The sequence below is a fragment of the Solanum pennellii genome, chromosome 6 (genome assembly GCF_001406875.1).
Source record: "Solanum pennellii chromosome 6, SPENNV200".
Taxonomy (NCBI): domain Eukaryota; kingdom Viridiplantae; phylum Streptophyta; class Magnoliopsida; order Solanales; family Solanaceae; genus Solanum; species Solanum pennellii.
This window is the reverse complement of record NC_028642.1, coordinates 59116026-59139481: the sequence shown is the minus strand read 5'-3', so window position 1 is coordinate 59139481 and position 23456 is coordinate 59116026. Positions and strand designations below refer to the sequence as shown.

At 33.4% G+C, this 23456-nt stretch overlaps 3 protein-coding genes and 1 pseudogene across 3 annotated transcripts; 3 read left to right on the top strand and 1 right to left on the bottom strand.

The window, feature by feature from the left end:
• Nucleotides 1-362: 362 nt before the first annotated feature.
• Nucleotides 363-5266, top strand: LOC107021034 (U2 small nuclear ribonucleoprotein B''). The gene is made up of 5 exons (XM_015221603.2): nt 363-544; nt 1744-1916; nt 3657-3741; nt 4390-4478; nt 4799-5266. The coding sequence occupies exons 1-5, from the start codon at nt 469-471 to the stop codon at nt 5075-5077; spliced, it is 702 nt and encodes a 233-aa protein (XP_015077089.1). The 5' UTR covers nt 363-468; the 3' UTR covers nt 5078-5266.
• A 7315-nt stretch (nt 5267-12581) lies between these two features.
• On the top strand, nt 12582-13750 carry LOC107022920 (annotated as a pseudogene).
• Nucleotides 13751-18129: 4379 nt separating this feature from the next.
• Nucleotides 18130-20299, top strand: LOC107022919 (putative F-box protein At3g21170). The gene is made up of 2 exons (XM_027917668.1): nt 18130-18837; nt 18929-20299. Exons 1-2 carry the CDS (start codon nt 18345-18347, stop codon nt 19648-19650), a joined length of 1215 nt encoding a protein of 404 aa, XP_027773469.1. The 5' UTR covers nt 18130-18344; the 3' UTR covers nt 19651-20299.
• A 254-nt stretch (nt 20300-20553) lies between these two features.
• On the bottom strand, nt 20554-21877 carry LOC107022514 (putative F-box protein At1g32420). Its single transcript, XM_015223112.1, has 2 exons — nt 21361-21877; nt 20554-21272 (listed from the first exon to the last, which is right to left on the bottom strand). The coding sequence occupies exons 1-2, from the start codon at nt 21875-21877 to the stop codon at nt 20554-20556; spliced, it is 1236 nt and encodes a 411-aa protein (XP_015078598.1).
• Nucleotides 21878-23456: the final 1579 nt, after the last annotated feature.

Sequence of the window (23456 nt, the reverse complement as noted above, 5' to 3'; positions counted from 1 at the left end):
ATCAAAGTGATATATTTTGTTGAAATGAAATTTTTATAATATTTTTATTAATATAATATTCAATTTCACATGCACATTAAAATATTGAAAACAAACAACATTAATTATTTAGTGTTCAGTTTTAGAAACCACATCTTAATATTCAAATTAAAATACATATATCATAATATAAATTTTAATATTTAAGATTTGTATTCAGATTCAAACATCTTAATCTTAATATAAACAAACGAAACAAATGAGACCTAAATGTATTGCAAGTTTGCAACATGGGTTGAAGCACCCACTTGGGCCTTGATCACATCTTTTTATGGGCCGGTTGTCAATTTAAGCCCACCGACCAATAAACCCATACCCCACTTTGTGTTCGTCATTCTTGTAGCTCCAAACTCTTCGAATTTTGTGGCGCAGATTCAGAAATCACAGTGAATATACAGAGAGTGAAAAGTTGCTCTGCTCTTCTCGGCAATGATGCTTACGGGAGACATACCACCGAATCAAACTATTTACATTAAGAACTTAAACGAGAAGGTCAAGAAAGAAGGTAACTTTTTTTTTTTTGAAGATTTAAGCTAGGGTTTTAGCATAAATTCGAATCAGGAATTGTTAAGGCTGCAGAATTTCATTTGTTTATGATCTTTTTATACGTTTGCGTGTTGTTGAATAGCTGTAAATGGAAGGAAAATACCATATAAAGCCATGGTGTATGAGTACTATATGGGGTTGTAAGTTGGCGAGGAGGAATTAGAGAAGTCATAATAGAAGGGTATCTAGAATATGTATGTTTACACGGGGTAAAGTAAAGGATAGAGTTTCAAGTGACTTGTAAGCACAGATTGTTTTCCGTGAATGTTGAATGTTGGGTCAAATTCTGTAAGCCATGTACCTGAGAGGAGCTTAGTAAAAAAGAAGGGGTTTCTGTTGTTGGCGCCCTATTTTAGTTTAGTGGAGCTGGAGTTTGAGCAGTAATGGTGGTTTTTCCCAGTCCCATTCATTGTCTCTGTCTAAAGAATACAAGCCCTTTTGGGTGAATTGAATTCTGCAAAGTTAGGGGGTGTGATAAGTGTGAGTTTTTTAGAACCCCTATTCTCTATAAGAGATAAACTATATGCAGTATTGGAATAGAATGTTTCCGAATGGTGTTGGACTTCATTAGCGGACACCAACTAATTTGGGGATTGAACAGGGAAAATACCCTTCGATTTGATCAAGTTTTCTGGTGATCATTTCCTTCTTCTTTTTGTGCATTGTTGCCTCAATATCTATATTATTATCTTTGCGTTGAGTGTTAAACTTGGCATGAAAAGAAATGTAGTTATCAAGGAGAAATCTTCAAGATTGCTTTGTTATTGTTCTATCAAGTACCAAAATTTATGACTCTTATGCAACACTGACTTGAGAAAAGGTATTCTTATTACAACAGAGTTTTGCAATAGGACCCAATTATTGGATTGTCTATTTTCTTTTGCTCGTTTGTGATTTCATATGCTTTTTTTCTGTTTGCTTATGGTGCTCATGGAGTTTTATTTTTATGTGTACTAGCAATGATGCCATTTTGAATTGTTGCTGTTATCTAATTCTGAAAAATGCCAAGCATACTCTTGCTTGTCTTTTGTATATGAGAAATAAATGTTGAATATAGTTATTCTCTTATGGTTTTTAATGGGTTTGGCAACAGCTGTTTGCAGGAGGATTAGTGTATGCCCTTTACTATATGCTAATGGTTTTTTTCTTGTTTTGCAGAGCTAAAGAGGTCTCTGTATTGCTTGTTCTCACAGTATGGGAGGATTGTCGATATAGTAGCTCTTAAGACTCCCAAACTTAGAGGACAATCATGGGTTGTGTTTAGTGAAGTAACATCTGCCAGTAATGCTGTGAGGCAAATGCAAAACTTCCCGTTTTACGACAAACCAATGGTGAGCATAATGACAGTTGGAATTGTGATCTGTTTCTCTTGTTCATTATTTATGTACTAACATGGCTGTTCTAGCTTAATTGTTCAAAACATGCTGCTTCATTGTCCTTATTTTCTCTATCCATTTCCTGAAGTATGTGATGATCCTTTATCAACTTGTTTTGTTTATGTGATATCCTTTGTCCTATCATAAAAAGCTCTTACTATGTCTACTGTACAATAGTTCTCTACATGTATCTTTTTAGCTTGGCCTGCCCTGATTTCTGGTTTTATAGTCTGTCCATAAATCATGTAGTCCTTCAAGATGTGGAAACATATTGCTGACTCCACACTTTGCTTAAAACCATTTTATAATTTTTGATAAATACCTGGACTTCATTAAAAATTATACCAAGTTATATTACTAAAACTAATACTAATACAGTATTTGTCAAAAAGGTATGCCAAACTTTTTTTTACAGAATGTGGTAATCCTCACCCTAACCACCCTGCTCAGGAGCCAAATAGTGCCTTTTCCTACTTTGCTTCAATGGTGACTCGTACTCGCGATTGCATGGTTGGAGGTGGAGGCCCTTCTCACTAGGCTATCCATCCCTTGTCTGCCTTAGTTAAGAATTTTTTGTTCGATCTTCTAATTATTATTTTTTTCCTGATTATGCTTGTGGTGGTATAAAATTGAAATATAGCTGCCTGCCTGAACATTGATAGACTATGACCTTAAGTCAAGCCATGAATTATTATTCTTATAAGGACCACGGAAACATCACACAAACTAACATGATACCATCTGGGCCCATAGGGTTCAGTATAGTGGTAAAAATGCTTCATGTTGTATGTAGATTATGGGCACGTCACATTCGAACACTTGTTGAGGCAAAAGCCTAGTATTTAAGTGGTGAAGAGGAGACGGGATGTCCTATTATCCCTCAGAGTATCAAATCATGCACCACTGGACCTCGGGGTTCAGTTATAAATAAAATAACACCATTATAAGACATTAGATTGGATACATGTATGCTTGTGCTTTGTGTGAATTGCCTTTCTGTATCAGTAGGAATGTGCAAGTTCGATCTTCTCTGGAGTCGGGACATCTACAAGCTCTACATAGCTAGCCAATGAAGATATGGTCTAAAGCCCACAACAATCTGCTTAACCTTTACAAGCAAAAGAACACGTTGGAACTGTGTAATAGGGTAAAAAGAGTATCAGATTAATTCGATATGACCTGAAGTTTATCAACAATTAAATGGGAAGGGTGAGATGGAGGTTGCTGAAATAATCATGCAGAGTAAAGCTCTGTATCTGTTACTCATTTTTGTCTAAATCCTTATCACCATATGCTTTTAGGAAGAAACTCCTCAGCTTTGTAGAATATAGAGTCACAAATATGCACCCATCTCGAGTAATTATATATGGAAAGCCGTCTCATCTTGTTGCTAGGATTTAATATTCAATTTTTGGAGCATATCCTAGCTATCTTTGTGCTTTGGACATGTCAGGCCCAAAGTGTGTCCTCTAGAGTTGCGTCTCGATACTTTGTATACAAGTGCACAGTAGACACTATAGACTTTTATCTTTCTAACAGTGGGACTTCTATAGTTTAAATTTCTCTGGGGCTAAATGTTTGTATTGATTGCTTAAATTGGCTTGCTGTCCCAAAAAAAGATTGGGTCGCTGTTGTTCATTTTACATGGTGTAGAATAGTAGAAAGGTCAGTGACTAAGCTTTTGATATAATGCAGCGGATACAATATGCGAAATCAAAGTCAGATTGTATTGCTAAGGCAGAGGGGACCTATGACAAGAAAAAGAAACAAGATGAAAAAGGTGACTTCATTCTGTTGTATATTATTCACCTGCTCCATTTCCTCTTAAGCTTCTTACTGGTTCCAAAGTGCATGTCGTGGATAATCATCTATGGAAATGTTAAAAAGTGAATCTTATAGTCCAAGAGGAGCACTCCTTGCTGAAGCTAAGAGCATTCGAACAAACTAAAAAAACATTAATTGCTATTATAATTTCTGTTTACCTTAAAGATTTTCCTTCTGGCGATCTTCTTTTGTTACAGCTCAGCTAAACGGAATATTTTATAGTTCAACTGAAGTGTCTTAAAAGAATAGTTCTAGATGCGTAATCCTTGAGTAGCACCTGTCATATTGATTGTGATCTTGTCTACTACATCCACTTACAATTTTCTCATCATTGTGGGTGCCTAATGTATATGATAGTAGAGAAAGGCTTAAAACTACAATCATGGACTAGTGATGGAAAATTTTGTTAGGAGTATTGTAATCATCCGCATGCATGCATGCATTTCATTTTGTCACAATCCTCGCAGTATCCAAAGCATGATAGTGTTGCAGTTTTGATGAACCACGTGTATATTTGCGTTGCATGCATAACTTTTAAAATCCATTTGTCAGTTATTTTGTTGACTTCTAGTGATTTGGACTAACTTGACTTACTAATATGTAGTGGAGAAAAGGAAACGTACTGAAGAAACTCCTCCGCAAACTGGTGCAGCTAATGGCTCAAGAGCTGACAGTAACGGTGGAGGTCCAGCTGTAAGTTTGTTGCAACTTCATTATTTTTTTCAAGTATTGCTTCTTTTATTTGTACAAAAACTTGCCTCTCCTTTGTCCATAATTGTGTGATTGATTGTCCATATGGAACTTCAAATATAGTATGACTGCCTTTGTAATGACACCAAAGTAATGTGCTCACAGCCTGGTCATACTTACACCCATAGCTCCGAATGACTAGCAGCTTGACTTCATGACAACTTCTTATATGTTACCGTTGATCTCTTTTTGTGAATATTATTATCTGAAATATATTCATGTATTATCTTCATTAATTTCATATTGTTGAACAACTTTTGCAGGCTGCATCTCGACAAGGAAAGCCAAGTGCTCAAGATGTTGCGGAACCAAATAATATTCTCTTTATACAGAATCTGCCCTACGAGACAACAAGCATGATGCTTGAAGTGCTCTTCAAACAGTATCCTGGCTTTAGAGAAGTTCGAATGATTGAAGCAAAGCCAGGTATTGCATTTGTGGAATTTGACGATGATGTCCAGTCTTCAGTCGCCATGCAGGCCCTTCAAGGCTTCAAAATCACACCCCAGAATCCCATGGCAATTACCTATGCCAAGAAATGAGCATTCTTAATTCCAGTACATGCTGGGTATTGTATGTTCACCCCATAGGTCAATGTAGAAGGCACATGTATTATACACTTGAGCAGGCTTCTTTTGGGTCTTTGTGGCCAGTAAAAATGTTTTAAACAATTTGATTTTATGTACTAATCCTAAGAAAATATGTGTTTGGTTGTCGTTTTTCTTTCGTCACAATGTGAGTTGAATCAAATATTTGTTTTCATACATTAAGTATTTTTGCTAAGATAATGGATGATCGACAAAGCAAAACGCAAAAGGTGAAAGAGTGAATGCATTATAACTAGGTTCTCTGGTTTCACAATATGAGCTGCTAAATATTTTGCAAATTTTCATATTCTTCATTTTCAATAGTGACTGCCAGAAGCTTTTTATATTATTAAATTATATATGAATATAACCTATATCTAATTGACGGACTAATGCACGTTCTATAAGTTGATTATTCAATAATTATAAAATGATTAATAATGAGTTATGTGTGTAACTAAGTTGAATAATGTTTCATTTTTTTTAAACATTTGTTCATTATTAGAGAAAGGATAGAGACGAAGACGGAAACAGTGATGTTCATTTTTCTAATACACAATATTGCATAGTCTCTTGTAGTACTACTAGTTATATTAAATTTAACTTTTTCCTAACAAACAATATTTGGGCGAATAAGGTTTAAAAGTTAAATAAAACAAACTAAAAGGATTTTGGTGTAAATATTATTATAAAACATACAGAGGGGTACAAACTCTGCATGTTAATACTTGATATATATATATAGAAACTTGGGAAGGTCTTGCTTTAGTTGGAGAAGTAGCCATTTCCCCTTGAGCCATTTCCCCTTGAGCATTCTCTTTCTCGTCTGGTAAGTTCAAATCCTTTTTCTTTCTCATTTCTTAGCTAAATAATCGACGTTTTTTTGTTAAAAAAACTTGAAGATGACTTGTATTAGAAAATGAAGAGTAGGTTCTGGGTTACCTAAAAATTTGATGTTTTTGTGTTAAAAAAGCTAGTAGGTTCTGGGTTAGCTAAAAATTTGATGTTTTTGTGTTACAAGATGACTTGTAGGTTCTGGGTTAGCTAAAAATTTGATGTTTTTGTGTTAAAAAAGATGATAGGTTCTGGGTTAGCTGAAAAATTGATGTTTTTGTGTTAGAAGATGAAGAGTAGGTTCTGGGTTAGCTAAAAATTTGATGTTTTTGTGTTTAAAAGATGAAGAGTACTGGGTTAGCTAAAAATTTGATGTTTTTGTGTTCGTTAATGAAGGAAGCTTTATGACGTTAGGAAGAAGAAGAAAAATCAGTTAAGAAATAGCTAAGAAGAAGAAGAAGAAGAAGCAGTTAAGAAGAAGAAGGAAGAGTAGTATATTCTTGTATATGGTGTGTTTTTCATGTACAGAGAATGAGCTGTATATATAGCTCTTTAACATGCCCAACTATTAACAACTTTGTAACTAACTAATTGAAAAGTAGTTATAACTAACTTTCAGTAAAAAGACTATTCTACCCTTTCCATATTCAACAACTTTTCTATATTACAACACTCCCCTTCAAGCTAGGAGGTGCAAAAATATTCAAAACCCCTAGCTTGGATAACAAGTGTTCATGTTGTAGTCTAGATAACCCTTTTGTCAATACATCAGCTGGTTGTTCTTTGGTATGAATGTACTCTACTTTAATCAGTCCCTTTTGTAACTTTTCTCTTATGAAATGACAATCGATTTCAATATGTTTGGTCCTTTCATGGTATACTGGATTAGCAGCTATCTGAATAGCAGCCTTGCTATCACTGTAAACTTGGACTGGTACTTGAACCTTAGTACCTACTTCCTTCAACAATCCCAGCAGCCACACCAATTCTGAAACAGTTGAAGCCAAGCTTCTATACTCAGCTTCAGCTGAGCTTCTTGACACTGTTGTTTGCTTCTTTGCCTTCCATGATATTAATGATCTACCAATCTTAATCATATACCCTGTCACAGACTTCCTAGTGAGTGGACAAGATGCCCAATCAGCATCACAGAATGCAGTAACTTGTCCATCTGAATCACTTGCCAATAACAGTCCTTGACCAGGTTGATTCTTTAGGTATCTGATCACCCTTAATGCAGTATCCAGATGAGACCTTTTTGGTTGCTGTAAAAATTGACTCAATGTTTGAGTACTGAATGATATATCTGGTCTTGTCATATTCAAATACAACAACTTGCCTATTATCTTCTGATATGCTGTTTGATCAATCAAAGGATCATCTGATTCTGCTTGCTTCACATGCTCATCATATAGTTTAGATGTTAGTTTGACATTGATGTCAATAGGTGTTCCTGCAGGCTTAGATGCTGTTAGACCAACTTCAGCTATAAGTTCTAGTGCATACTTCCTTTGATGCATTAATATACCAGCTGCTGATCTGGTAAATTCAATGCCTAGAAAGTATTTTAACTCTCCTAAATCTTTCATCTTGAATGCTTGTTGTAGTGCCTTTTTTGTGTCTTCTATTAGTTTAAGACTACTGCCAGTAATTAGCATGTCATCAACATAAACCAATACTAATATAGTTCCCTCTTCTGACTGATTAATAAACAAGGAATAATCATGTTGGCTTTGTTTGAACTTGAGATTGCTAAGAGCTTCAGTCAACTTTTGATTCCATTGCCTAGGAGCTTGTTTCAGACCATATAGGGACTTTGTTAGTCTACATACTTTCTCCCCCTGACCAACAAATCCCTGAGGTAGTTGCATATAAATCTCATCATCCAAATCACCTTGAAGAAAAGCATTGAATACATCCATCTGATGAATATGCCAATGCCTAGCTGCTGCAAGAGAAACAATGGTTCTGACTGTCACCATCTTAACAACAGGTGAGAAGGTCTCCTTTTAATCTATTCCTTTTTGTTGAGAATAACCTTTAGCCACTAGCCTTGCTTTGAGTCTCTCTATCTCTCCTGATGATTTGTATTTAACCTTATAAATCCATCTACACCCAATAGCCTTCTTCCCCTATGGCAGATCAGTAAGCTCCCAAGTATGATTACTTTCTAGTGCTTGAATTTCATGTTGCATGGCCTCTATCCATCTTTTATCTTGAACAGCTTCTAGATAGGACTCAGGTTCCTTAACAACAGAAGTGGCTGCAATATAGCTTTGATATGTAGGGGAAAGATGATCATAACTCATGTACTTTCCTAAAGAGTACATGACATCTTTGTTAACAGTCAAGGACACAAAATCTTTCATCCAAGTTGGTTTGAGTTTCTGTCTAGTAGATCTTCTATTAGTAGTAAGACTTGCAGACTCTTGATTCATCTCATTGTCTACCATACCATCAGTTGGAACTTTTTCTACCTCATCAACAGAAGACAAAGTATGAGTCTCATGAGACACATTATCTTCATGAGACACAGTAGTAGAATGACACCTGGGAATCACATGATTTATACACTGTACATCACTACTTAGCATGTCTGAAATTTGCATAGGATCCACAAACACTCTTTCTTGTAATGAAGGCTCTATCTTTGTAAAAGGAAACACATCTTCTCTAAACACCATATCCCTACTTGTGAAGAATGATTCATCAGTTAGATCAAGAAGTAGATACCCCTTTTGTAACTCTGAATAACCCATAAGAACTGCTGGTCTTGATCTTGGCATCAACTTATCATGTTGTGTTAGAAGTTTAACAAAACACAAGTATCCTAGAGTTTTGACATGAGATATTGATGGTTTACTACCATACAACCTTTCATAAGGAGTATTAAAATGTAGAACACTACTTGGTAACCTATTAATGATATATGCAGCAGCCAACATACACTGACCCCAATATCTGATAGGAATATGAGCTTGAAGTCTCAAAGCTCTGGTAACTTCAAGTAAGTGTCTATGCTTTCTCTCAGCAATCCCATTTTGCCGAGGAGTGTATGGACATGATCTTTGATGTAAGATTCCCAATTCTGTAAATAGCTTATGACATTCTGAGTTTACAAACTCAGTACCATTATCAGTCCAACACTTTAACCCTCTTTCCAAACTGAGTTTGAACATATTGCAGAAACATTCGAATGGAAACACACACAGCAGATTTATGTGATAGTAAAAACAGCCAAGTTACTCTTGAAAAATCATCCACAATTGTAAGAAAATACTTCTTGCCATCAACAGTAAGTGTATTATAAGGACCCCAAAGATCAATATGAAGTAGCTCAAAACAAGCAGTACTTTTAATGCTACTATTAGGAAACACATTCCTTGTTTGTTTAGTAAATGGACATACAAGGCACTTAGAAATGCTACATGCACTTTGCTTATTCACTGAAAACATCCTTGCAAGCACTGTTGATGATACATGACCCAATCTTCTATACCATAACACCATGTCTGTCTCCTTGACATCATTAGCAGCAAATGCAGCCTCAACTTCCTTTTCTTGATCATTATACTGAGTAGTCAAATGCTTTATTAGCAAGTACAATCCTCCTTCCTCTTTACCAACTTCTTTCACCTTCCCACTGTAGAGTTCCTGGAAGACACAAAAATGAGGAAAAAAGGTAACAGAACACCCTAGTTCCTTAGTGATCTAACTTACTGATAACAAGTTATACTTGAAATCAGGTATGTGAAGCACATTTGATATAACACTCCTTGTTGATAGACTACAAGACCCAATGTGAGACACCTGAGTAGTAGTACCATTTGGTAGATAAACAGGCTTAGAGACTTCATGCACAGTGTTTTTAGTCAACATATTCAAACTAGACACCATATGGTTTGTTGCACCAATATCTATAATCCACATATTACTATGTGCAGAAACAAAAGATGTTTTACCTGTATTGTTTGCAGTATTACACATAGAAGTTGTAGGCTCAGACTTTTGTTGAATCATTTTTAGAATGTGATCATATTGATCCTTAGTAAATGTACGTCCTTGAAGCAACTGTTGAACCTCTTTCTCTGCTGGACTCACTGTTCTGTTAACACTGGGAGTGGTAATCTCTGATGAAGATTGATACTGCTCAGATATATTTCCCCATCCCGGTGGAGGAACATTGGTGTTCATTTCATAAGTGAGATTTGCATGTGTTAATTGTGTCTGACTGTAGTTGTTACTACCAGTATTACCATATGCAGGAGAAGTTCCTTGCACTTTTCTTTTGGACTTAAAATCAGGAGGATAGCCTACAATCTTGTAACAAAAGCTGTGACCCTTACATTTGCAAAAATCACATATCAACAATGTGTTTCTTTTCAATTTCTGACTTACATTGGAGCTGCTACTTGCTTTAGAATATAGAGCAACTGACTCCAATGCAGCTGAAATACTATTAACACCACTTACTACAGCCTTTTGACTCTCATCACCAACTATCATAGCATAGGCATAATTAATTGATGGTAATGGATCCATCATCAAGATTTGACTCCTTGCTTGATGATAGGAGTCATTTAAACCCATTAGAAACTGGTATAACTTCTGCCTATTCATATGAGCAACAAAGCCTTTGGATATTTCACAGTTACAACAAGGAGATGGCACCAATACCTCAAACTCATCCCACAAGCTTTTCAGCTTTGTATAATACACAGAAACAGAAACAGTACCCTGCTGTAGTGAAGTTATATCTTTGTGTAGACTATAAGTTCTAGAGCCATCTATTCTATCAAATCTTTCTTTTAGATCAGTCCAAACATCAAAAGCAGTAGAAGCAAATGCAATGCCACTTAGTTAACTCTTGGATACAAAATTCATTAACCATGACAAAACAATAGCATTCACTCTTTCCCATTGCCCCCATATTTCCTTACCAAACATCTCCTTTCTAGCAGTTCCATCAATCAAACCCATCTTATTTCTTCCTAGTAAAGCTATCTTAATAGATCGACTCCACAAAGTGTAATTCTCAACACCAAGCAACTGAAACGAGATAATACTCATTCCACTAACATCAGTAGGATTAAGAAACAAAGAATGGTTATAATCGATACCTTGACTCTGCCCAGAAATGACTTGTGAAGATCTGTTTTGGACTGAATCTTCATTTTCACCTTCAATTGCCATTTGAGATTTGAAAAACAATGATTCAGCAGTAATTCAACAAACTTGAACTTAAAGATCTTTTCAACAACACTTGAGAAACTTGTGAATCTGTGAATCAGTAATTGATTCTTTGATCTTGTGATTTCTCTAAAAAACAAAACTATGAATCTATGAATCAACCGTGATTCTTTGATTCTGTGGATTCTCTAGCTTCATCAGTGTTTACTGAGAAGCAACTTGGCTCTGATACCATGTTCGTTAATGAAGGAAGCTTCATGACGTGAGGAAGAAGAAGAAAAATCAGTTAAGAAATAGCTAAGAAGAAGAAGAAGAAGAAGTTAAGAAGAAGAAGGAAGAGTAGTATATTCTTGTATATGGTGTGTTTTTCATGTACAAAGAATGAGCTGTATATATAGCTCTTTAACATGCCCAACTATTAACAACTTTGTAACTAACTAATTGAAAAGTAGTTATAACTAACTTTCAGTAAAAAGACTATTCTACCCTTTCTATATTCTACAACTTTTCTATATTACAACATTTTGTGTTAACAAAGATGAAGAGTAGGTTCTGGGTTAACTAAAAATTTGATGTTTTTGTGTTAAAAGATGATAGGTTCTATGTTAGCTGAAAAATTGATGTATTTGTGTCAGAAATGAAGAGTAGGTTCTCGGTTAGCTAAAAATTTGATGTTCTTGTGTTAAAAAGATGAAGAGTACTGTGTTTGCTAAAAAATGATTTTTTTGTGTTAGAAGATGAAGAGTAGGTTTTGGATATATATGCTTCAAATCCATTGTGTAAACCAAATGTTTAGAAGATGATCAGTAGCTAGCTTCTAGTTTCACAAATGAAGTCATTGTGTATTTCTTGTTATTTTGTTATGGTTGAACTAAGAAATATGAAATGTTAGACTTCATGATAATTGCTTTATTGTCATTTGTGTTCTGAAATCTATGTCTAATTCCATGACAATGCATTTACTTTTTTCCTTGTTACGATCGTATTAGGTTTTTCTGTTTTTGTTTTCCTGCTGATTGTATTTGTGTTCTTAAGATTGTATTGGTCTAATGTCATATGTAAACTGATTTGAATTTGGTTTTCTGATGAGTGTATTTATATGGTAGGTAGATGTTTAGCCATTGCAAGAAACAACTGGAAATAAAGAACCCCCTAATGTGGATTCCTTTGTCTAAGAATAATAACATGATCTTATTCGATTTTTTTCGTGCTGATTGTATTTATATTCTGAAGATTGTGTTATTCTAATGCCGTGGCACACATGAAAATTATCTAATTTGAATTGATTTTCTGCTAATTGTTTTCCTCTAAATGATGTATAAACTGATATATGGTTAGGTAGATATTTAGTCAAGTTACACTTGCATGAAATCCATTCAAGAGATAACTATTGTTTGATGTTTATTTGGGATAATAACGAAACTTCTGTCCAGGGATGGATATGAAATCTATTAAAGATTTGTTGGAGCAGATGTTCAACATCAACATACTGGGGATTCCAAAGATGTATATGAAATGATAGGGAAGCTAGAGCAGATTAAATCATATCTTTTAACCGAAGGTAATAATCAAATTATGTTTATAATTTAATATTTTTTTTGTCTGGTACTTTTTTTTGCTGATCAAATTTTAATATATTTCTTTGATAAAGCAATGCATAGCAATGTATTTTCTGGATTTCCTTCCCTTCATTCACCTACACCTCAACAACCTTCTCCTCCAATAGCTGACCAGCAATCATTAGTATCAAATCAACAAACTACTCCTCTGATAGCTGGCCAGCAAGTAATGACACAGGCAGTAGACACTGTTTCTCCCATGAACTTGGGACAACCAACACCAATTGTGGTTCAAAATCCACAGCCAGCTGGCCCCTTTTTCAGGCATCCAGTACATTGGCAAGTAGTTGATGAGAATCTGTTTGATGCTGTCGACAAACCTGTTCTATGGTTCAGCAAGCTGGTCACAAAAACTATGCAAGAGGTGCTTACTGTTCCACCTAATAAAGTATCGTACTTGGTGAAAGGAAGCCCTCTTTCATCATATGCGCATTCTCCTCTGTTTCCGGGCATGAGCCTACCTGTTGCACTGCACTGTAGTAAACTAGAAAGCATGATTGGTGGTGCTCCAGGATTGCTGTATAACAAAAGCAATACTGCAATGCATATATACTGGCCCTCCGTTAGCAGCTATTTTAAGATACCAACCATGATTGATGTTTCGTTTCAATGGAAAAAACATGGTCCGAGACATATGCTAATAGTCAAAGTTGAAGAGCAAGGTAATTAGTTAGGACTTCATGATTTTTGTCTTCCTTTATGATTCTTCTATAGTTTTTTTGTTTAACTAGGTTATTTTCTTGCTCACCCATTTGGAACAGGAGCAGGAGCAGGACCATCTGAAGCTGAGCCATCTGGAGCTGGAGCAGAGCCATCTGGAGCTGGAGCATCAAAACGTTCTAAAGTAGGTGGCGGCGTTTGAAGAGACTACGAATTTCTGCATCACAGATGTAATTTTCATTTTGTCCATCTATTATATGGTAAGTACTGAAGTGTTTAGTCTTCCAATCTTCTTTTAAAAAAAAAAGGGCGCCTTGGCCAGAGACTACTGTTAGTAATACAGAATCAGAGGTGCGAGAACAAAACCTCGTTGCCCAAGAAAAGGATCCATATGGACTAAACTTAATCATCATATCATAAAAATTTCTTTTGTTAGAACTAAAAGTACATCCGTTACTAATTTGTTCATAACAAAACCAAGTAGAAAGGCAGTACAACTAAAATAATATTATTATTATGTTTCTAAAAAAAGATTGGTTGTCAAGAAAATAAGTTCAATGAAGAAAGGAAATAAGATATTCAAAGTTCACACACATTCTCCCATATATAACTACAACTACATGAATTCAGATCAGTATATAGTATCGTATATTGGGTTTTAGCAAACTGTGAATGAGAAATAAGAAATGAATCAGAAATTGGAAAATGTGAGAGACCAATTCTGAGGAAAAATGAAAAGTAATTTTAAATGAAAAAGTCATATCTCCTGTATTGGAAGAAGAAATGACAAATGTTGTCCTCATATTAGGAAACACGTCATTTAGCGAGCTAACTAGAAGGTACCCTTACGCCATTGTCGCAAATTATTGAAGTTTGAGGTATTGCTATTATTCTTTGATAGTTAATCCATTTTTGCTATTTTTTGAAGTTTGAGATATCGCTAGTTAATCCGTTTTATTTTGGGATTAAATTTTTTAAGGATACACTGTGAATTTAGATTATTTATTTTCTATCTATTTGGTCTTTTCTGTTTCTGTTTTTACTAACTTGAATACCTAAGATAACTTTCAAAGAAAACTTAGTGCTTAATTGTGTTTGAACAACCATTGAAGGAGAAACTTAACTATTGATGAGGTTCGTTAGTCTTTCATGTGTAATATTACATATTACGTACCTTTTACGCATAGAAAAAATTAAAATGCAGTGAAAGTTCATTAGCATCTGATAAAGAGTCCATGTTATAAATAAAAACTATGTGTTGTAACGCTTCTAATTCTATTAAAATTATATATCTGAAGTTTATTAATTGTGTTTTATGTTTTATGTAATGAAATTTTTTAAGGATGTTTAACTCAAATAAGAAAATATAAATAATAATTTTTTTTTAAAAAAAAAATTGATTTCAATACAAATGACATCAACTCGGATTTAGAGCCTGTTTGACAATATAGGTGGGAGGCCCAAAACACTCATTTAGAAAAAGAACCCTTTTTGTTGAAAAATTAAATGTTTGATAAATCAGCAAGCTTGCTTTTAAACGAAAGCAGAAGCAATTTTTCGCTGTTGGAAAAAAAGCTATGTACAAAAAGCAGAAACAAAAAATTATTTAAGAATAAATATCTTTATCATATGTAATATTTAACGATATATTTCTTATTAATTAATTAACTTATTTCATAAATTTGGTTAAATTTCATTTAAGAATTTAGTTTTTATTTTATGTAATAAATTTTATAATTTATTTTATAATTATATATTATATATTATTTTACGCATTATTTTTGTAGACAGAAAAACAAAAAAAAAATATTTTTTCAAGATTAGAAAAAAGAAGAATAAATTACAATTAAAGATTTCAGTTTCCCAAAAGAGTACTCCTATAATATTGATTGAAAATTTAAACATATAAAGTTTTAATTTTTAAAAAATAAAAATTAATTATCTTTTCTAATAATAAATTTAATAATTTCTCGCTAAAAAGTTATTTTAATATTAGAAGTACATTAATAGTTGTCTTTTTTTTTTATATATAGTTTACTCTTTAAAGTACTTTTTTTAAAAAATTAATTAAACTCAATTTACTTATGAAAAGTACTTGTTAAATCAATTATCAAAACACAAATTATTTTTTCAAAGCACTTTTCTAAAAAGTTAGTTTAATAAAAATACTTACAAAAATAAGTTATTGTTAGTGGCAATGCAAAACAAGGGCATCTCCAATTTTACATCAAATTTGGCGTCATAATCAAATTTGGTGTAACCAACTCTAACCATTACACCAAATTTTACATCAAAAATGATTTTTTTCTCTTTCTTCATTATTATATTATTATTTCTTACTTTATATTATTTTCTTACATAAAATAATTTTCTTTCTAAAACAATCATTATATATAATTTATATATTTTCTTTTATAACGTTTAATATAAAATTATTTGCAGCATAGTTTTTTAAATAATATAAATTGCTAGCAAATATTATACAATGACAAATGAAATCATTGATGGAATTAAATAAACATTACATAATTGAAAAAATTGTTTTAAATTCTATATAAATATTCAACTTTCAAGATCACTACGTTGCTCCCACAAGTGCTATTAATGAATTAATGTTCATGAATTTGTTCGACAAGAACAAAGTCGAAGAATGAAAAAAGGAAGTCAACAATTTCAACAACCGTAATCACAACCATAACAATTTTTTATCCCATACAATTCATATTTTAATAGTATTGATGAATCTGGAAAGAATCTATCAGATTATTAAGTTATTATTATAATTTTTTAAAATTATTATGTTTTGTTGTATTTTTTAGAATTACAATGTATTTTATATTTCAATTTTAAGGTATGTAAATTACTACTTTATTGAATGTTTATTATTATTGGTTATTTTTAAGTACATTCTATTATTTGTTTAAAAAACCATATGTTTGCATTTTTAATTTTTGTGAAGATTAATTGTAGGAAACATAAGATGGTCAAGTCCACTCAAGATGAAAAGTGCAAGGCAGCTAGTAGCAAATACAGGGGCGGATTTACATGGATACGAGGAGGTTCGGATAAATCCCCTTCGTTGAATAAATTATACGGTATATATAGGATCAATTTTTTGATTTATACGTATATACTTAGTGCGTAAGCCGATGGCTTGATTCAGTGGTAAAGGGGGTTCAAAAATTCGCTAAATAAGTGCTAGGTTTGCAGGTATGATTTCATATAACAACGTTTTCCCCCCATAGTTTCAAGAGATTTTCATTTTATTTCTAAAAAAATGAAAAATCTGTTTGTTTGAAAATCTATTGGAATTTAAAATATTTTATTAGATATTAAAAAATAAATTTCTTTTCTATTTTCATAAAATTAAGTAAAACTTAAAAGCTTTTTAATTTTTCAATAATTAAAGTTAATAAATACATGCTCTCATACTCAATTTAAGTCAAACGTTTAATTTATATTTGATTAAGGAATAATATAATTTATAAGTAAGATTAAATAAATAAGAGTAATTATTTAAAATTTACAAGTAGAAACGATTGTCTCAATATCATCAATCTTGATAATTATTTTCTCGACGCGAATTTTATTGCTACAATATGATCAAATTCAGAAGTATTCTTTAGTTTCAAAAATTGAATAACGTTTATATACAACAATGACACAGATAAGACCCTTAATTATAATTTTAAAAAATACGTTCTCTCGTACTTATTTTAATGTTATTCTAAATATATACTTACTCGATTTTATTGTTTTAGTTGAGATAAAATTGATTTTTTTAGTTTCTGATCCGACCTATTTATATTTGACCCGTCCCACCCTTTCCACTCATAGATACTATTAATGTGCTTACTTATTTTTTTTAAACCCCTGAAAATTCTGCCTCCGCCGCTGAGAAAATATGGGTGGCGAACAGTTTGCACATTTTGCTCATCTAGTTCAACTTGCACAATATGAGAATTAAGGCAAATGTAGTGCATCTTTCACAATCCTATGGCCTATCTGGCACAAGCTAACACCAGTTCTTGGATATTAGATTCAGTAGCGTCACATTACATTAGGCATGACAATTTCAGTTCATAATAATAAATGAGTCCATTTTGTTTATATTTTTGGATCACTCATATTTTAATTGGTTAAATTTGAGCTTCAAACTATTTTAAGAGTCTTTATAAATATGATCAAAATGAATTAAATATGGGTATCCATATTAGATCACTTATTTTCACTTTCACTCAATATTAATATTAATATTTCAGAAATACATTAATATTTGACCAGGGGGTTGGGGTATGTGGAGAGAGGTACATTTATGTTTTTGAAAAACAAATTTATTTAAATGGGTTAGAATCAATTTACCCAAACATATATGACCAAATCCATATTTGCCCATATTATATTTGGATGGATTGTAATTCAAATCATTTTTTTCTTAAACTATATTCAGCCCATACAAATCCGATCAAATCCAATGTACAAGCATAGCACAGGAAATAGGCGTATGACCCAATCTCCTGTGCTATGCTTGTACATTGGATTTGATCGGATTTGCATGGGCGTATGACCCATTCTTCCTTTAGAATGTGTATCAAATGCTCTTAAAGGAAGACCTAGTCTTTTGCTTTGCTAAGATCACATCAAATTATTCACTTCCATCAAAGTAGGAATAGAAGTGGTTGCAATCTTTTTCTGTTACTGCATTTTATTGAAATGTGATCTGTCTTTGGGTTTTTCTTGTTCTTAGCAAGTGTAAAAGGAGCGCAAACATTTGTTCTTAATTTTTCGTTATTGCTGCACTTGAATACTCTACTCTCACCAGACCTCAGTAGGTTGTTATCGTTGTTTAGTTAAACAAATTGTCCAATAATCAAACCTTTTTCTTCTGGATTAGTAGGCATCGTACGAAGAAAATCTTCATGGAAAATAAAAAACAAGATGTCATTTCTGTACCCAAAGAAGTTGTTATTGAGATATTACGAAGAGTACCTGGCCATGATTTGGCTGAAAAGTTAAAGATGGTATGTATGCAATGGTGTTCGATTATACATACTGGGAGCTTTGCCTACTTACATATTGAACAGAGAATAAAATCCTCGTCGTTCTCTCAAATGGAAGCAGTTATTGTTGCTTTTGACGGAAATGAAAATCGTTCAGTTAAAATTTCTTCCTTGGAATGGCACACTAATGATAATGAAAATGATCATCTATTTGAAGATTGGAAGACTAAACACTTATGCACTGCAAAAGATGCACTATTAGGCCAGAACTTTAATCGTTTGCAGAACATGGTATGGGCCAATTCTGTGAATGGTTTCGTCTGTTTTTGGTCTTACTTTGATAAACCTCGTTTGCATATCTTCAATCCTGTCACTAAAGAATACCTCATAACTCCACCAAATACATATCTAGGTATTTCTCTTGGTGAATAACATATCTCTTCAAAATGACACGATCCTTATTTTATCGCCTGTTTTAATTTGTTGTGCTACTTATATAACAGGGGTAGGAAATTTTGATTTGGCTACTGCTGTGGGCTGTGGATTTTGCCCAGTTTCATATGAATACAAGGTTGTTGTTCTTGATGGAAATTCGGAAGTGATTAAGCCTTCGATTTTCACTATTGGAACTGACCATTCATGGAGGGCTTTGAGAGTAATTCCTCATCACAATATTATAAATGTTGTTACAACTGTATATTTGAAGGGGATGTTATATTGGTACGTAACTTCTACAATTGAATATTCTTTTCGTACAAGAAGTTCAAAAAGTACTCTTCTTTGTTTTGATGTAAGTAAGGAAGAATTTGATGTGATTGTGGTACCAATTGAAATTCCTGAACGTTCTGTATCAAATGTAGTAGAAAAGGGCGAAAAGCTTTGTTTGGTAACATTAAGTTATGCTCCTATTTGCTCCCTCTTGATCAACGTATACGTTAACATTGATGATGATGATCTGAGTAACTTAAATTCGTGGAAGAAAGAGTTCACTGTGACTGCTCCGAGTATTGCATATAAATTGGATCTAGATGATAATGTGTACACCCTCATTGTTACTGATGAGATCGTGGTAATTCAACTTGGTGACAGCAATGACCGTGGATTTTTCCATGTTGCAACTGGAAAGCTGTTGGGATTACTTTCGACTAGGCACGGTACTTTGATCCCTTACAAGTCAAGTTTGGTTGCTTTTTGCCATCGACCATTACTTCCTTCCTTGTCTTGAACTATTCTTTTTGATGCACCGCAAAATCACACGAGGAGAGGTAACTCACGCTCTACCAACCTAAGACCCTTATTCGAAATCACCTTTTATGTCACGCTTTAAATGGTTTTTTTAACATTCATTTACATAATTTTTTATGGCTCGTAATTACTGTGGGGTTCATTCCCATGTACCAAACTTTGAATAACTTTGTGTCAATTTCAAAGTTTGGTAGAGTTGGTAATCTATGAAGAAGAAAAAATTGTTTTCTGCCAATTTCAAAGTTTGGGAGAGTAGGTAAGCTATGAACAAGAAAAAATATTTTTCTTCTATAGCACATTTGGAGGGTGGAGGGCAATTCTTCATTCTAAGTACACCAAAAAGAATTACAAAAGAGAGAAAAGAAGAGTCAGACATCACAGAGGAAGATATTCTGTGAGAAAAATTAGAGAGTGTGAGCGATATTGTAGTGAGGTGGAAAAATCAAAAGAGTGTTATTTCTTTTGAAAGTGTAGTGATCTTTGGAGTATTACTCAGACATACAAGTGTAAAATCCTTACTATAGTGATATTCTTTGCTCCACTCGGGTCGTGGTTTTTCCCTTATTTAGGAAGGTTTCCACGTAAAATCTTGGTGTCATTATTCCTCTTTTATTCTCGTTGATTAACCGCATTGTTGTGTTCCGCGTTTATTGCCTTTATTACCGCAAATATTATTTCTGTTACGGATTTATTCCCAACAATTACAACACAAAAAGAAAAGTTCAAAAATATATACATTAATTTACTTTGTTAGACCAACATTTTCGTAATCGTCATGTTACTTGTAATCTTAAGAGTCTGGGTTTGAGTCATCAAACAAATAAAAAGGATGAAAATTCCTAAAGAGGATCAAAGTAGAATAAAAAATAACAACTCAGTCTATCTATGGTGAATAGGAGGAGGAAGCAAGTAGTGGGCGGTGGCGCAGAGCAACCAAACTTGGCACATATGGGATTGCTGCAGTTACAAAATAAGGCAACGGAATTAAACCCAACAACTTGCCATTTGTTACGTGAAATAAACCCCAGTTTTTTTTATCAAGTTGAATCAACAATATCTCATCAGTAATCTTTACGAGATACACATCCCGAAGTCCGTCCATTCTGTATGCAATACTCGGAAGAGTCACACAAAACTTTATCTTCCATGAATTTAAATTACTCAGATCATCATCAATTCTATCTGCAACATAACCCTTGATCATGAGGGAGCAAATAGGAACATTATATATGTTTACCAGATAAAGCCTTCCTCTGTTTTCCGCTACAGTTAACGGTCCTTCTGGAATTTCAATTGGAGCTACAACTATTTCGAATTCTTCTTTCGAAACATCAAAGCAAATAAGAGTGTTAACTATTTCTTCCCCAATAACATTCTCTCCAGACCAGTATAATTTTCCCTTCAAATATACAACTGCCTGAACTTCATTAGCAAAATTGTTATGGGGAATATCTTTCAAAGGTCTCCATGATTTGTCTCTTCCAATAGTGAACACTAAAGGTTTAATGTTTTTCGAATTTGTATCATAAAGAACAACCACCTTGTATTCATAAGTAATTGGACAGAATCCAAAGCCCATTGCAACATATCCATTCTGTAAACCTGTTATATGGTAAGCATGCACTTAATATTTGAAAATTAATAAAGAAAAGATTGAACTTTGGCGTATGAAGACTATATATATATATACCTTTATGTGTATAGGTTGGAGTGGTGACATGTTCTTTACTGACGGGATTGAAGATATGGAAACAAGCATCATGCCTAGACCAAAAACAGATGAAACCATTCATACAATTCGCCGTCTTCATTATGTGCCACTGCCACAGATGCAACATAGGTCTTGGTTGGGCAGATACGATTTTTGTTGTATACAAGTCTTTAGTCTCCCAATGTTCGAATTCATCACGATTCTGATTGCAATAATTGTGCCATTCCAAAGAAGAAACTGTAATAGACTGTTGATCATTTGCCTCCTTAATTATAACTGCTTCAAGTTGCGAGAACGATGATGACTTTATTATCTGCTTAATGTGTGAGTAGGCAAAGCTTCCACTATAGATAATCGAACACCATTGCATACACACCATCTTTAACTTTTCAGCCAAATCTTTTCCTGGTACTCTTTGTAATATCTCCACAACAACTTCTTTGGGTATAGATATCACATGTTTTTTCTGTCTCTTGCATATCTTTGTGATTTCCATTCTTTAATTTCTGAAAAATCAAATATTTATAATATGATTCATAATTTGTACTTCCAACAAAGCTGTTGAAAATATATTCAATGTTGAAAACGTCAAAAGACATACATAATTGCACAAAGTAGTCTAGGTAAAAGTATGACAAAGAACCATGGATTGCGGTGCAATGATGGGAGTGTTTCACCCTTAACCAGAAGTCTCGAGTTCGAATGGTGGGTATTGAAAAAATTTTGTTGGGAGCACCACCCTCGAATGCAGTGTACGATTCAAATTTAGTCGGAGCTCCAATGTCGAGACACCGGGCGGGAAACAAAAAAAAGAAAGTATGATAAGAAGGTTATCCCAATTAACAATGTTGAAAGAGTGCATTGGAAGCAGGGGGCGACGTAAAAAATTACACAGTAGATATAAGGTAAATATTTTGTCTTTATGTGGATATATATATATATATTGAACCCTTTAATGATAAAAGACTAATTGATAGCCCAGTGGCAAATTTCCTTGAAATTAAGCTCAATGTTGAGGGTTTAAATCCCTCTGCAAGCATTTTGTTTTCAGTTTTTTCACAAACTATATACTACTACTTCCTTGAAATTTTTCGTTTATACTTTTATTTTTCGAATCCCCTAAACGAAATCCTGAATTCGTCGCTCCAGTTGGAAGGCACATCTGAGCTAACTTTTGGGATTGAGTTAAGTCTACCTAGGTGTCATATCTCTACGAGCAGAAAATAAGGCGCCCATGACCAAAGGCTATATTAAGACAGAATCAGAGGTGCGCCTCTCTTAATACTAAATCTGTTCATATTTTTCTAAGAGAAGTAAACCTCATTGCCCAAGAAAAGAATCCATGCTAATTCTTAGGAAAGACCCTCCTATGATGAAAACTTACTTTTTGTTAGACCTAAAAGTAGGTGGAACGAACTTCTGTTACTAATTTATTCATAACAAAACTAAGTACAAAGGCAATATATATCTTAAAAAAAAATTAATATTATGAACTATAAAAGACGGGTTGTCAAGAAAACAAATCCAATGAATTTACATCATAAAGCAAATAAGATCTTCAAAAAGTTTGCATACATTCTCTCAACTTTTTTTGTAGTTGGATCATTTAAATAAGTAGAATTATATAAAATTCATAATATATAGTATAATGTACCTGCGATCACTTATTTGAGAAAATTTAGTGCTTAATTGTGTTGAACAACGAGAAAGTCAACTGTTGATGAAGTTCGTTAGTTTTTCTTGTGTAATAAATTGCCCCTTTTATAGATAGAAAAAAATTAAGAGGAAATTCTGTTTTGTAATAGTTCTAATTCTATTAAAATTATATGTCTGAATGATATTTAAGCCATAATATTAAATCAAATAAGGAAATAATTAATAGTGAACGACATCAACTCGGACTTATGCAAGGGAAAGAGGAGGTATTGTGTTAAAACCATAAAGTTGACGCAAGTTATGCATAACTTCATAAATCACTGGGAGGAAAGTGTAGTTTATTTAACAACAAGGATCTCTTTTAAATTTACCCAAAATTTAACTTATAATTATAAAAATTGGTAACTATTCCAATTTGC